Genomic DNA, 14,977 nt, shown 5'->3' on the forward strand with positions numbered 1-14,977 from the left:
CTCAACAATACTCGAGACAAAATCCAGAAAACAGTGTTGGGCACAGCCTCAGAGGAAACACTACAGAGCTGCTGTCGCCAGCACAAAGACATAAAGATCTGACGGTGATTCTGGACAAGGACACACTCTCTCCTATTCTGAGTTTTGGTTGCGCTGCTGAGAGAGAAAAGAGAGGAAATGTGCTTGAAAAGAAACACTGGAGAGAAGTGAGAAAAACATCCTGGGAGGGGAGCGAGCAAACACTTGGGAATAAAGTCAAGAGTGTGTCAATCAAACAACCGAACTACATGAAAACACAGTCACAGACCAGCGGGTGTGTGTGTAGAATAACACACACACGCTGGTCGACATGGTCAAGGTGGTAAAGCATAGATAGCTGGATATGATCAATATATAATTATATGCAGAAGGCAGACCAACGTGCGTACAATCCATGACCCTCCAGGATCATTTGAACTCATGACGATACCGTCATCTTCACAAAGCCGGGGAACACATCACAACAAACAAAAAACAGTCATCTTTTTTAATGTAATTTCTAAAAAACAAAAAAACAAAAAAATTAAAATCTAAATAAAAAAACATACTGTAACATTATCTTCCTCAATCTGAGGACTCCCCCTCGACACAAACACACGTTGAAATGATAAAAAGTGGTTGAGTATTTTGTCCTGTGTCGGGGCTTGCATACCTTTAAGGTACAAAAAGAAAAATGCCAAAGAAAATGTGACTTGAGCACAAGAAACAAAGCATTGCTGAGTACAGTAACACTACTTACTATATGTGACTGGTTTCTAGTGTGAGTTAAGAGGTTATCCTTGTTGCAGGCAGCTGAAAGCAGGCGAACAGATTTTGGTTCCAAATATATATTCACATTCAGTTTTAGCCTATAGCGTGCACTTGGATATCAACGAGAGCCACGTATTCATATAGTTCCTGAAATAAGCAACAGTACGTTTAGTGCAATTTGTCTTCTATGTGAATGTGTCTCTACTGAGCTCACCTCTAAGGAAACCTCTCTGAACCATTAATCTACTTTCACTATAGCGTGTAAATGGATATTGTTGAATAGAGCTCCTTCATGTAAACACTTCAAAAAATAAAAACCTAGAATTAGGCACAGAGTCGTCGTTTTCCTCCTCCTCCTCCTTGTCCCTGTTTTTCAGCATAGGTAACGGGGATAACCAACTGGCACAAGATATTAATGACGTGTGTGTGAAGAGAGGGACTCTTATATTCAAGCTGTTGAAATTGCAGACCCTACCTACCTACCTACCGCTTTAAATGAATGTTAAAGCAAACAAAACAAGAACATATACCATCTGTGAGAATATAGAGTGCTGAAGGGATGACGTATTTTGTTAAGACAACCAGGAAGTTAGCATCGCCCTGGTTCCCTCGACAAAAAGCCAATGGGATTGTTCCATTATGTTTTGGATTATTGCAGAAAATAAACTCTGTGGCAAACAATCGTGTATGATAATTACATGTTTTGTTCAGAAAGATAATCTCTATTTTATGATTGTTGAAGTGTGAATGCAATCGGCAGAAGTAAAAAGCTAACGTTAAGCTATAAACGAACACGACGAGGTTGTAAAGGCGGACGAGTTGGCGTGATGGCGTTCAGTAAAAATAAAAATGTCTTATTCGGCGTTCGGTTGTACTTGTGCTCCACCCTCTCGTGCCACTTGTGGTTGCAAAAACCACAATGGCGACGGCCAAAATGACGAACTCGAGGCTTCAAAACCGTAGTCCACTATCCAATGGGTGACGTCACAGTGACTACGTCCACTTCTTATACACAGTCTATGGTTTGGCGTGATGGCGTTTAGTAACTGCCTTTTATAAGACGCTTTTTATAAAGCTTCAAAGTTTCACGAGTGGGGTATTTATCGATTGGTATATTAACGTTAAAATCAGCTTGTGTTAACCACAGACCTTATTACAGGCATCTAACTAGTCAAAAATCCCATTGACTTGCAACCGAGGGAACCACAAGTGTTAAAATGCTGAATCATTTCCAGGTTTCAGGACTCATTCCTGTAGCACTCTATTGCATTGCACACATTCCCGGGTCTTTATAGGTAATTCTAAGTGCCTGCATTCACCTGGCACCTCGAACTCCTACGTCATGCCTCATAACCCCTCCATAAAAACAAACCATAACAAACTAAATACATGCTACATGGCCGGAGATGGTATCACAAAGACCTGAAAGAAGAGTTAACCTCTCTTCACACATTACAACGGGGGAGTTTAACAAAAAACAAAAGGGCGAAACCAAAACATTAGGGATGATATCAGTCTTAACATTCCAGGATGCTGTTGACTGCCGCCTCTAGAGCAGAGTCTGTGTCGGCGTGAGGGGGTGAGGTGAGCTGAGGGGGGTACTGGGGCTGGACCGGGTGTGGAGACACCTGGTACTGCGTCTGTCCTCTTGACGTTGCTGCAAAAGGTGAGGCGTTACCTTGTGGGCAACTGTTGGCAGCGATGAGGCTGTTGTTGCTGGCGCCGCTGGGCCCGTAGTGTTGCTGGGATCGCTTCAGTTCCAGGACACTCTTGTTTTCTAAGAGTGGAGGTTGGAGTTTATCTGCTGCACCTGGTCCTGCAGCTCCACCCCCGCCCGGGTCTCCATACCCGGGCTGGGAGTCTGTCCTGTACGGCGGCTCCGTGGAGCCCGTGTCTGACTGATTCAAGCTGCCGCTGGACGACGACTGAGACGGGAAAGCATCTTGGAAAAGTTTGGATTTCATCCCGCAGCAGAAGTCTTCAAAGAAGGTGTCTATAAAAGAGAAGAAGAGGTAAATAAAACTGAGAAAACGATTTGCTTTACTCTTTACTCCCTTTATTTATTTATTTTTTACCTGGATCCACTAGTGTCATGCGTTTGTCTTGTGTGAGGTTGCTGCGCTCCTCTTGGTTGAAGGTCCTGTCAATCATCACCATCTCTGACGACGGACTGGAGCGCTGCAGGGGAGGGAGAGGAAACCTGTTAGCCCTGTGCATGCCACAACATGAAACACATGTATCTGCTCATGTTTGTGCAGCCCAGTCGCACAGCAGTTTGTGAAATTCTCACAAAATGTAATGTATTGATTCGTGTACATAGACACGAATTTTGTACTTTTTTCGTGATGGTCAGCATGAAATCAACCTGAATGTAATCCACGTTATCCTGAGCTGGGAAGTATAAAGAGTGAGAAACGCCGCATAGGGAGGAGGTCGAGTGGACGGGTGGGTCAAAAAACACAGGACTTTACCCCAGGACACCAAGTTGTCGGTGTTTGTGTCCCGTGTGAAACTGAAAGTCAGTGTTGATTTATTTGTCACGTAACTTCCGTACTTAAGTTACGACACTTCCTGAGCTATTTTAAGCCAAACCGCGATATTTTCCTAAACCTAAATAAGTAGTTGTTGCCTAAACCTAACCAAGTTTATCTTTTCCTAAAGCTAACGAAGTAGTTTGTTGCCTAAACCTAACCAAGTCGATCTTATCCTCAACCTAACTTAAGTCGTCATATTTTGAAAAGGCTGGAGCAGAAATTCACACGTGCGTCACGCGTCGCTGGACATTCGTAGGAAAAAGCATGAAAAATACGTTGTTGAAAGTCGTGCTGAGCGTCACAAAAAAAAAGGGTAAATTCGTGTTTATGTACACGAATCAAATAGATTAAATCTCGTGACTATTTTATGAACTGCTGTGAGACTGTGTTGGTTTGTGCTTACCTCAGCTTCCACCAGTAGTAGCCGTCTGTATTTGTTTACCATGGAATGGGTCCTCATGAGCACTTGAGTTGCAACTACCTCAAATTCGTCATCCACTGTAAAAAGAAAGCACAAAACTCTATTTGAATACTTTAATTCTGCAAATACAATTTCACTTTTGCTGTATAGTTTCCTGCAGATTTATGTTAAAGCTAATAAATTGAAGGCTGTACCGTGTGAGAACTCCTCCTGGCTGGGCGGAGCGCCCTGGAACACGTGGTACGGGAGGAGTCTTTGCAGCGTGTCGTCGATTGAAGTGAATCGACGCTGATCTGTGATATGAACTCCACCGTGATCCTTCCTCAGCTGTTGTAAAAGCCTGTAGAAATGACATGGAAAAAGCTGAGTGGTATGCTTTATAAACATGAGACAACATTTGACATAAATACATTGGAAAAATATATCAAAATAATACACAAAAACTCACATTTCTCCTCTTGTAAGTGGCGGGAGGGCCGGTCTCTTCTGAGCACTGACCTATAAAGAGAAAATATATATTAAAGTTGTCATAATGCCATCGATATCGTCCCTATCAGCACAATCTACCTTAAATATCCACCATATAGAGTGCTACAGGAAAGAGTCCTAAAACCCAGAAATGAGTTAGTATTTTAACGTTTTGTCGAGGGAACCAGGGCGATGCTAACTTCTTGGTTGGCCTACAAAAATGCGTCATCCCTGCAGCGCTCTATACTTGAGTGCAGAACAAATAGGGTGTATATGTAGTGATATACCTGAGAGTTCAGCTTTGAATCTTGAGTCATGGTTGTCAGGCCTAAAAGAGATCAAACAAACAACAAGTCAGCATCATTAAGTGTGACAAACCACATTTAAATACATTGACAAAAAAAATGATCAGTGCTTGTTACCATGGATGCTGCTGAGCTGCACCTGTTTGAGGGCAGGTGATGAACAATTCTGCAAAATGAAAATAAAAAGTGAGTGAGTCAGTCAGATGACGGTTTACAGGGAACAGAAAAACCAGTAACTTGTGATTATACCTGTCTGTAGTCTTGTTCCTGCGTCACAGTACCAGCTAAAGGGGACAGAGAAGTGCAATTCTGAGTTTGAGTCACTAGAAGGCGCTGAACAGGGCTGGCCGACAGTTGGCCTTGACCGCCGATCCCCGCCGTCGCCGGGCCGACCAGAGTCAGCCGCCCGGGAGCGCACGACGTCTGCACAGATGTGGGGTTCGCACAAGTCCATGTTTGAGTTGCACCCTGACTCCTGCTGACTACTCCCTGATTCAAAATTAGCTGGCCTCCTGGTGATGCGGTGAAGTTCTGCCCCGCAACAATCTGCACCGCGTTCTGACTGGTAATCAGGGTGTTCGAGTTGGGGTCGGCGGGGCCGTTGTGGATGGCGTTCGCCGGAGTGAGCGCCAACGAGCTGGGCAGCAGGTACTGACCGGGTGGCATGTTTGTCTGTTGCTGTTCCAGGGGCGGCTGCACTACGATGGAGCCGTTGGCCGTGTACTGACCCCCGGGAGACGCAGTGTTTGCGACGTTAGCTATGGTGGTGGGAGTGGACTGGAGACCGAGGCTGTACACAGTCTGAGCCCCAGCTTGGAGGGGTTTAGGCTGGATCGGTCTGACAAGAGTCTGGGTCCCTCCCGGGCCTCTCTGGATGATGATGTTTTGAAGGGGGATGTTTTTGAACGGTAAGCCGACCTGCCCTTGGGTCGGGGCAAACACCTGCCCCCCCGCCGCGGCCCCCGCCGCTGCTACAGGCGCCCCCGGCCTCAGCACGAGCTGAGGAGTTCTCTCCAAGCTGCTCAGCGTCATCACGCCGCCGCCCGCCCCGAACGAGCCCAACACCTGGATGTGCTGGGCGGAGCCGTTGGGCAGCTGGGACACCCCTTGCAGGAACTGTCCCGTGGGGAACGCAGCTGTCGCCGTGGTTACCATGCCCACGCCCCCTCCGTAACCCCCAGAGACCAGCTGGGAGGGGAAGGGGACGGGAGCCTGCACCAGAGTGGGAGCGGGCTGGGAGTCCAACAAGGCCTCCTGGGCCAACGTCTGCTCCGTGATGTCGGCCTCCATGAGAGACTTCTGGAGGATGTCAAAGGGCTGGTCCTCCCCCCCGAGATCCACCCCTCCGGGGGAGTTCCCAGACCCCAATTCATCCTCGATGAAAGAGAGGCTGCTGGAGAGCTGGAGGCCTGCCCCTGTTGAATCGTCGCCGAATTCACCCATTGTAGACGAGCCATCCTTGAGGCCAGAGTTGGAGCCGGCCTGAATGAAGCATTTAGAGAGAGAATGAGCAGGAAGTGGGAAACTGTTTGCATGTGAACTGCATATCAGATAGCCTTCATTGTGGGTCTTTTTATAACCTTTACAAAGTGAACTATACCATAAACTTTTGAATAGATTATCTCCGTACAAAGTGAATCACAACATTGGTTTTGCTTCTCAAATTTGTTGCATCACAGGTAAACTCACCGTCTCACTAGAAAAGAAGGATCCGTCCGACCCATAAGCTGCATTCGTTACATCATCCTCCTCAATCTGCAGAAACAAAATAAGAGTTTAACAGGAGGATGCAGCGGATTCTTTTATTGCTTTTAAAGTGAAGTAACTATTCAGACAAACTTGGCAAGGAATGACAGTAAATACACTCTGAAAAGAGTCACTCACAGACTTGCTGGTGCTGCCATGGAGATAGTCATTCAATGCATCCACATCTCTGAAAAAGGGGGTGTACAGAAGAGATTTTTAACAAAACATACATTTCTTTTCACTTATTGTGTGGTTTTAAAAAATGGCTTTACTGGCAAATACTGAATTATTAGCTTCACCTAATTCAACAAAAGATAAAAACATACATTTGCAGATACTTGTGGCTTGATTTCTAGCGGTATTACCTACATAATTAAGCCAAATTTAAGGACAAATGTAAAAATGTGTGGCCACACTGGTGAAGACAAATGTCATAAAGTATTTGGCATGTCCGTAATGTAAAATGCCAGTTTTTAAAAAAGTTTTTTTTACCCTAAAATATCCAGAAGATGGCGATCATCCTCATCATCCATGACACCTACGGAGGGATATTGAGATAAAATGAATTAATTTAAAGGTCCCATATTATAAAAAAGTGAGATTTTCATGTTTTTTTATTATAAAGCAGGCTTAAGTCCTATATAAATACTGTGAAAGTATCGAAACAATCAATCCACAGGGAGATACACACAGCCCGTATTCAGAAACTCTGCATTTTAAAACAAGCTGTCAGGATTTCTGCCCATTTGTGATGTCACAAATATACAATATTTAGACCGTTTACACAGATTTAAACGTAAACATTCTAAATGTGTCCTGGGTTATTTCCTGGTTGCAGTGCATGTGAATGTCATCAGCTGACAGGAAGTACACATGGACCCAAGCTGTTGCCTAGCAACGCAACTCTGTTGCAATTCCGTCAAAATGTGCTAAAACGTAGTGTTTCAGACAAGAGGGTAAATACAGGTATATTCAGGCCGACAGTATAAGGAAAATAAAGTTTTTTTTTAACATTACAGCATGTAAACATGTTCTAGTAGAAACATAAAATATAAGTATGAACCTGAAAATGAGCATGATATGGGACCTTTAAGATTAGGTAATGACTACCCAGCCAACATTTGTATGTGGGGCCTATGTGGGTAGTAAATGGGCTGAAAAATGGGCCCTATATGGGATTGTCCGTGGGTTCCATAATGACCCAATGTCAATTGCCCCCAGGATTACAATGGGTGTTATGTGGGGCCCAACTGGGCAACATACCCAAGACCCATCTTGGTCCCAGCTTTAAATTCTATGTGGGTACTACATGGGGACTACATGGGCTGACATGTGAGTTGTAAGAGGGTTTGTCAACAGTTTCCATGTTGGCCCCATGCACTTATTTCCCAGTAGTGACCCAACTAGGACCCACATAGGCAGCCCACATGGGACCAACTTAGTTGACCCAAGTGGACCCCAGATAAGATGCCCATTTTGGGCCCATACCCACTTGGTACCCAGGTACCCCCAGCATAACCCATGTGGGGCCCACATAACCACGTTGGCTGGGTAGTAGCTTAATAATAAACCTCAATTGATCATGTTTTTATTCTAAGGCTTTGCATATGTATTATTATAATAGTAGTAAGGACATGTCACTCACAGATTTCCAGCCGGAAGCATGGATTCAGTCATTTAACACCCTTTGTTTCCCAGGCTGCAAGGGTGAGAAACTACATTTTAGTAGGCCTAATATTACTATAATTAAACATGTGAAATACAAAGGTGTGGGGAGTGTTTATAAAGTGAGGGGAGTGGAGAGGAAGAAGGGGACAGCTGTGTTATATTCAGTGCTATAAGTATAAAGGGCAGGATGGCCTTCATCTCCCTCCTACAGATGTTTTTGTCTCTGACACACACACATAAACTCCCACCCATTATACCCTCCTCTATCTGTCCCACATTGGCTGCTGTGTGCACAGACTGAAAATGGCCATTAGAGTGTAAATAACTCCACCCTGCTCCATTTTATACCACGGTTGTTGTTTTGAGTTGTTCTACATTGAGAAAGAGGTGCTGGCTTTATGTTGTGTCAGCCAGCAAAGGTATGCATGCAGCTCTATATGTTGGTTACATATATTATGGAAAAAAGGGACTAAATCAAACCCATATTTGATCACAGCAAAGTAGTAATGGGTTATGAGTGTTTTGGATATATGTCAAGTTATTTTAATGTAATGGTTGCTTTTAAAAGCACATGGTGAGGGAATATAGTGTCAGAAAATCAAAATTCCTTTACTCATTAATCCAGCATTTTAATAAAATTGGTCTATTAATCATAGGTTGTGTTGTACTGTGTTAAAGTAGTGGAGAAATGTTGCTGTGTTAAGTGGTAAAATGTTACAACTGCAATGGCACAAAATGGCTGTTACCATGCCATAGGCTGTCTTTACAACACAGCCACGTTCAGCCGCCATCTTTGATTCAGGGAGAACAAAGAAACGACAGGGCAGTACTCTTTAAAGCTGACTGTAATGTGACTTTTAAATGACAAGAAAGCTGCTAAAACGGTTAATATATCACAGAGTCATTTATTTAGTATCCACACCAAACTGGACGACATTTTATCAGGTAGTGAGGCTCTTTTGTCCTTCACAAAGTGGACACAAGGCTATAAAATATGTGAGAGGAAGAAGCAATGGTCGACCTTTCCAAAACACAAAAAACGGAAACAAAACGATTAACACATTGACATTTTATTTCACCAAAATGTGGGCGGTTTGTATGTCAAAATAAATATATAACACCCCACTATTTTCTCTTAATAAATCCAATAGCAAAACAAGTTTAAAACTTAATCCCAACATACGTAGTCGAGTAACGTTAACTAACTGAAAAATCCAGCCGTTAGCTTCATTTTTGAATTTCAACAGTTAAGCTTCATTTTTGAAATTCAACCGTTAAGCTTCATTTTTGAAATTCAACCGTTAAGCTTCATTTTTGAAATTCAACCGTTAGCTTCATTTATTTAAAAAGACGACACAACTGAAATGCGCTATGAAAACGACCAAAAATGGCGTTTTAAGTAGCTTAAAAGCACTTAATTTGCACATTTATCGCCACTGGAATCAGGGTTGTCAAATCAAAGCCATATTTTCCGATAAATTTGAGCAGTTTGTGTAGTTTAGAGCCTCCGAAATCCGCCCTAGCATGTAATGCTTCGACGCAGCCCCCGAAGCTAACGTTCGTCCCCCCGCTGTCCTGCTACTGGTGGTGCCCGTATGCTACCGTTGGTTCGGTTCAGTAAAGCCAGCTTAATGTACAGCTTGCTGATAGTTTTATGTCCAAAAATAGACTGAATCGACAGTAATCGCATTCAAGCAGCACAAAAAACGCCCGCCGTCGTCGTCCAGCCTTGTGGCTGCTCGTCGCTGACGTTGCTCTCTGTCTCTGTTGGGGAGGCTTTCATTTGTCCTCTATATGTGGCTCATCTGCCAGCATGAACAAACGTCACATTTTGTCTCCATATAACCGAACCGACGCGTTTCAATCGGGGGGTTCTGTCGCAGCAGTTGGGTCGCTTCTCCTCCGGTCCTCCGCGACATTTTGTTTTAACCGTAAACCCCGGCCTGTTCTGGTTAGCTAGCCGCCGCCGCATCGGTGTTTTGGTGGATTTCATCGAGAAAATGCCAGAGGACTATAAACCGTCGCCGCCATACATATTTATCCCGATTAAAGCACAACAGACTCAAAGAAGGCAAACCCTTTTACTCCTGTCTCACTCCTTCTTGAAACCCAATATCTCCATTTGGCAACTTTTAATTTGCTCCCCCCTCCTTCTCCTCCTCCTCCTTCTTCTCCTCTCTCTCCCACTCATATATATTTCTCTGCTCTCACTGTCCTCCTGCTCTGTTCTAGTCTCGGATAGATTTTTCTCTCCGCTCAAACTCTCTTCCCTCCCTGAAGGAAGGGAGGAAGGAGGTTGTGTGTGTTTTTTCCTTGAAATTTTTATCACAAAATTATAATACACTCAAAGGGGAAACTCACCGTCATGAAAAAGCAGTGCCTTGTCAACGGGGTTTCCTCGCCATCACCGCACGGGTTTGTTGGGGTAGTGCACAGAACAAGGCAACCCGAACCATCACCAGTCCACAGCGGCAGAGATACACACACCACTATTACATTATAATATAAATATACATATATAAACAACGACTAGTTATTAATATATTATATATTATATGAATTATAATAACACGTTTCACCGCTCTAATGAATAGCGGATAAATGTTATTATAGACTTAATCATTACCAACGGTAGAGGGCGGGCCTCTGATGTGTTTATGCCACACCTTGACGTCGCTCAGGTATCACCAGAGGTACTCTATAGGACAGGGCTACCTGTAGTTACCTGCGCATGTTTGAATTAAATTATTGTTGTGTTTTCAAGATTCGTCTTAAATCCCACTCATTATTTATATATATAATACAAATATTATTAACAAAATATTTACATAAATAAATAAAATATTATAAATAAATATGAAATGTGACATTATATAGTACTGTAATAAATAAAATGGCAGGTTTTAACAAGTATCAAAATATATATATATATATATATATATAGTTGTAACTAGGTAGCACTGTCGTATAGTTATTGTATATGACAGTGCTACCTAGTTACTTATACATATTTTATAATCAAACATAATTAAAAGTTAATACAGTACTCAAATTATTGTTGTGTTTTCAAGATTTGCCTTAAATCCCACTCATTGTTTATATATATATATATATTACAAAGATTAACAAAATATATACATAAATAAATAAAATATTATAAATACATATATATTTATATATATATATATATGTATTATATATATTTATATATAGAGGTAACTAGGTAGCACAGTCGTATAGTTACTGTATATGACAGTGCTACCTAGTTACCTACACATATTTTATATTCAGACATAATTAAAGGCTAATACAGTACTCAAATTATTGTTGTTTTCAAGATTTTCCTTAAATCCCACTCATTATTTATATATATATATATATATATATATATATATATAAAATACAAATGTTATTAACAAAATATATACATAAATAAATAAATAAATAAAATATTATAAATAAATATGAAATGGGACATTATATGATACTGTAATAAATAAAATGGCAGGTTTTTAACAAGTATTACCCCGGCCTATATATATACATATATATAGGTAACTAGGTAGCACTGTCCTATAGTTATTGTATATGACGAGGCTATCTAGTTACATATTTTATACTCAGACATAATTAAAAGTTAATACAGTACTCAAATTATTGTTGTGTTTTCAAGATTTGCCTTAAAACCAACTCATTATTTATATATATAATAAAAACATAATTATATATATATGTATGTGTGTCCCTCTGATGCCATCACACACTGTAGATAAATAAAATATTATATATAAATAGGAAATGTGACTTTATGTTATACTGTAATAAATAAAATAGCAGGTTTTAAAAAGTATTATCAAAAGAGATAGAGCTTAAAAAGGTTACTGTTGCATGTCAAGGATAAAGGGATTTTTATTTATATTTATATATATATATTTGAATTATATTATAATATATTTGTGTATCTTCCTCTGATATTCCACCACACACTGTATATAAATACAATAATATTATAAATAAATATGAAATGGGACATTATGTAATATTGTAATAAATAAAATAGAGCTTAAAAAGGTTATTCAGTGCATGTCAAGGATGAAGGGAAATGTTAATTGTATATTTTGTGGAAAATGTTCACAAAACCAGGAAAAATAGATAAAATAATAAAACAAAACTATAAATAGCCTAGCACATAACACAAAATAGGTGTAAAAAGTTTGTATAAAATCACGATAACAACAAAGACCTGTTTTTGCCTATGCAAAATAGAAATAGTAGCTACATGTTTTAAAATATTAATTACATACTGAGTATTTGACATTATCTAATCAGAAACACTTTATTGATCCCCGGGGGGGAAATAGGGGCGTTACAGTTACAGCTCTTGTATAAACATAAGAAATGTAAGAAGAAGGAAATAAAGGAGTATGTAACATGTAAATTATGTATGTAATGCTACAATGTGTACATAATTCAACAATATAAACAAAATATATGTAAAGAAATATAACATTAAAAATAAGAAAATGTACAAATATTTGCATTAAGACGTGCAAATAAGCTGTTCCAAATCTTAGCTTCCACCCTCTCAAAAGATTTAGATCCAAACGAGCAATATCTATACGTTTTGACTATGCTTAGTATTACACATAACGACCGATGCCTGGCCATGTATCCACATAAATAATCCTCCTATTGGCAATCTTGATGATTCAAAGTATTCTATATATTTTTTTTATTATTACAATTTGTCATAGTCAAATATTTTGAACAGTCTGCAAACAGCTTTACTGATGGTTATAAAGAGTTGACAATGCATTTGATTGTACATTTATTTCTACTAACAGTAACAAATAAGAAATGAAAATTAAAAAAACATTTATATTGAAATATTTTTGACAGGCACTTATCATATATCATATATCATATATATATATATATATACATATACGGATACGTCATGGCAGTAAATAATCTGGTCAATGATTGTAAATTAATATTAAAAATCAAACAAAACCTAAAATATGTTTAGGTTTTAGTAACCTATCTCTACCCCACCAAAATAAAAATATTTTAATCAAAATGCATCAGATAATTTTATAAAAAGTTTAAAAAAAACACATTTATATTGAAATATTTATTATATATCAAAAATATTTTAATACAAAGGGTTTTTTTTATATCGCATTTATATTGAAATATTTTACACTTATCATATATATATTTATATATATTAAAAAACGTATATATATATCAAAAACATTTCGATATAAAGGTTTTTTTATTTTTTATAATATTTTATATATATATATATATGATAGGTGTCTGTCAAAAATATTTCAATATAAATGTTTTGTTTTTTGTTTTTTTGATAAAATTATCAGATGCATTTTGATTAAAATATTTTTTATTTTGGTGGGTGAAAAATAGGTTGCTAAAACCTAAATATATTTTAGGTTTTGTTTGTTTTTTAATATTAATCTACAATCATTGACCGGATTATTTACTGCCGTGACGTATCAGAACCAGCAGGTGGCGGTGAGCAGCTTTAACTTTGGCTTCTTGATAGCCACGAAGAAGAAACCGTGACGTCACTTCCTTATCATCCTGACAGAGCAACAACATGGACTCTGTTGAGGGGAGTTTAGAAACCGGGTTTACCGGAGAAAGCGGCGCAGCAAAGATCACAGAGCGGCTCCAGAAGCGGCACCAGCTGAGAGCGGAGGACGCCGAGCGGAGGAAGGAGGCTAAAGAGAGCCAGACTGTCGAGGAGGAGAAGCTAGAGTTCTTCTCCAGCAGCTTCAACACAGAGAGGGCCTCCATCCAGGAGCTGCTGGACAGCTGCTCTGGAGCCAGCAAGGCTGAGGTTACCCAACATCTGGAGGAGGCCACGGCCAAAACACTCCAGCTGCAGAAGTTCCTCAACGACAGCGTGTTGTTCCTGACCCAGTACGAGCTGAGACAAGCCCAGGCTGCTCTCCAGAAGCTCCAGACCTCCATCACTGAGATCAGAGAGGAGGCTCTGCCCAAGAAGAAGTTCACCTTCAGAGCTCGCACTAAAGCAGCAGATAATGTGACGTCATCAGACACACCTTCACCTGCAGGAGCATCAGATAAAGTGGTGACGTCATCAGACACACCTTCACCTGCAGGTACTGGTAGCAGCAAGGTGGATGCTCCTGCAGAGCAGTGTGGCTTCTCCAACATGGACAATGTGTCTCTGACAAAGACATCTGAGGAGATCAACAAGCAAGACGTACTGCTGACTGACCTGACTAACTGCAAGGTCCGCCTGTTGGGGTCCCCCAGCACGCTGCACCTGAAACACATCGACACCTGTGAGATCCTGTGCGGACCCGTGTCCAGTTCAGTGTTCGTGGATCAGTGTAGAAACAGCATCCTGGCCGTCCCCTGTCAGCAGCTGCGTACCCACAACACCACGGACACACAGGTGTACCTGCACGTCACCAGCCGGGCCATCGTAGAGGACTGTCGTGGAGTGAGCTTCGCCCCGTTCTCCTGGTCTTATCCCACCCTGGAGGAGGACTTTGCTGTGTCTGGGTTAGACCAGGACCGGAACAACTGGAGCCAGGTGGATGACTTCAACTGGCTCGCTGCGGACACACCTTCGCCGAACTGGACTGTCATTCCTGAAGCGGACCGGAAAACCAACTGGGACATCTAGAGATAAACATTTAAAACCTTAAAGGTCCTGCATTGTAAAAAGTGTGATTTTCATGTCTTTCATGACACGCGCAATACCAGCGGAATGTCGTGCTATTTATAAGCCTTCTCGTGACACCGGGTTGCCATGGTCACAAATCAATAAATATGCACAGAAGATAGTTGTAGAACATGTCATCTTTCAAACTAATAAACTTATTTAAAGGTCCCATGTTGTAAAAAATGAGATTTTCATGTCTTTTATATTATAAAGCAGGTTTAAAGCAACTATCAAAACGCTCAATATACGGAGAAACACACACAGCCCTCAGAAATTGCGCGTTTGAAACAAGCCGTCAGGATTTCTGTCCATTTGTGATGTCACT

General features: G+C 40.8%; 2 protein-coding genes across 6 annotated transcripts; one reads left to right on the forward strand and one right to left on the reverse strand.

Moving 5' to 3' along the window:
- Positions 1-1,895: 1,895 nt before the first annotated feature.
- Positions 1,896-10,715, reverse strand: bicral (BRD4 interacting chromatin remodeling complex associated protein like). 4 transcript variants are annotated; one of them, XM_037755703.1, is made up of 13 exons: positions 10,293-10,714; positions 7,909-7,962; positions 6,756-6,801; positions 6,402-6,450; positions 6,207-6,272; positions 4,767-5,999; positions 4,635-4,683; positions 4,500-4,540; positions 4,193-4,242; positions 3,939-4,084; positions 3,727-3,821; positions 2,865-2,967; positions 1,896-2,782 (listed from the first exon to the last, which is right to left on the reverse strand). In XM_037755703.1, exons 3-13 carry the CDS (start codon positions 6,794-6,796, stop codon positions 2,307-2,309), a joined length of 2,349 nt encoding a protein of 782 aa, XP_037611631.1. In that variant the 5' UTR covers positions 6,797-6,801; positions 7,909-7,962; positions 10,293-10,714; the 3' UTR covers positions 1,896-2,306. The 4 variants fall into 4 exon arrangements, with proteins under 4 accessions (XP_037611631.1, XP_037611632.1, XP_037611633.1 ...); XM_037755704.1 differs by lacking the exon at positions 10,293-10,714 and adding an exon at positions 8,678-10,199; XM_037755705.1 differs by lacking the exon at positions 7,909-7,962 and having other exon boundaries at positions 10,293-10,715.
- Positions 8,213-14,821, forward strand: tbcc (tubulin folding cofactor C). Of its 2 annotated transcripts, none has more exons than XM_037755751.1 (2): positions 8,213-8,350; positions 13,452-14,821. In XM_037755751.1, exon 2 carries the CDS (start codon positions 13,552-13,554, stop codon positions 14,611-14,613), a length of 1,062 nt encoding a protein of 353 aa, XP_037611679.1. In that variant the 5' UTR covers positions 8,213-8,350; positions 13,452-13,551; the 3' UTR covers positions 14,614-14,821. The 2 variants fall into 2 exon arrangements, with proteins under 2 accessions (XP_037611679.1, XP_037611678.1); XM_037755750.1 differs by having other exon boundaries at positions 8,315-8,350; positions 13,543-14,821.
- Positions 14,822-14,977: the final 156 nt, after the last annotated feature.

The sequence above is a fragment of the Sebastes umbrosus genome, chromosome 20 (assembly GCF_015220745.1).
Source record: "Sebastes umbrosus isolate fSebUmb1 chromosome 20, fSebUmb1.pri, whole genome shotgun sequence".
In the NCBI taxonomy this organism is placed as follows: domain Eukaryota; kingdom Metazoa; phylum Chordata; class Actinopteri; order Perciformes; family Sebastidae; genus Sebastes; species Sebastes umbrosus.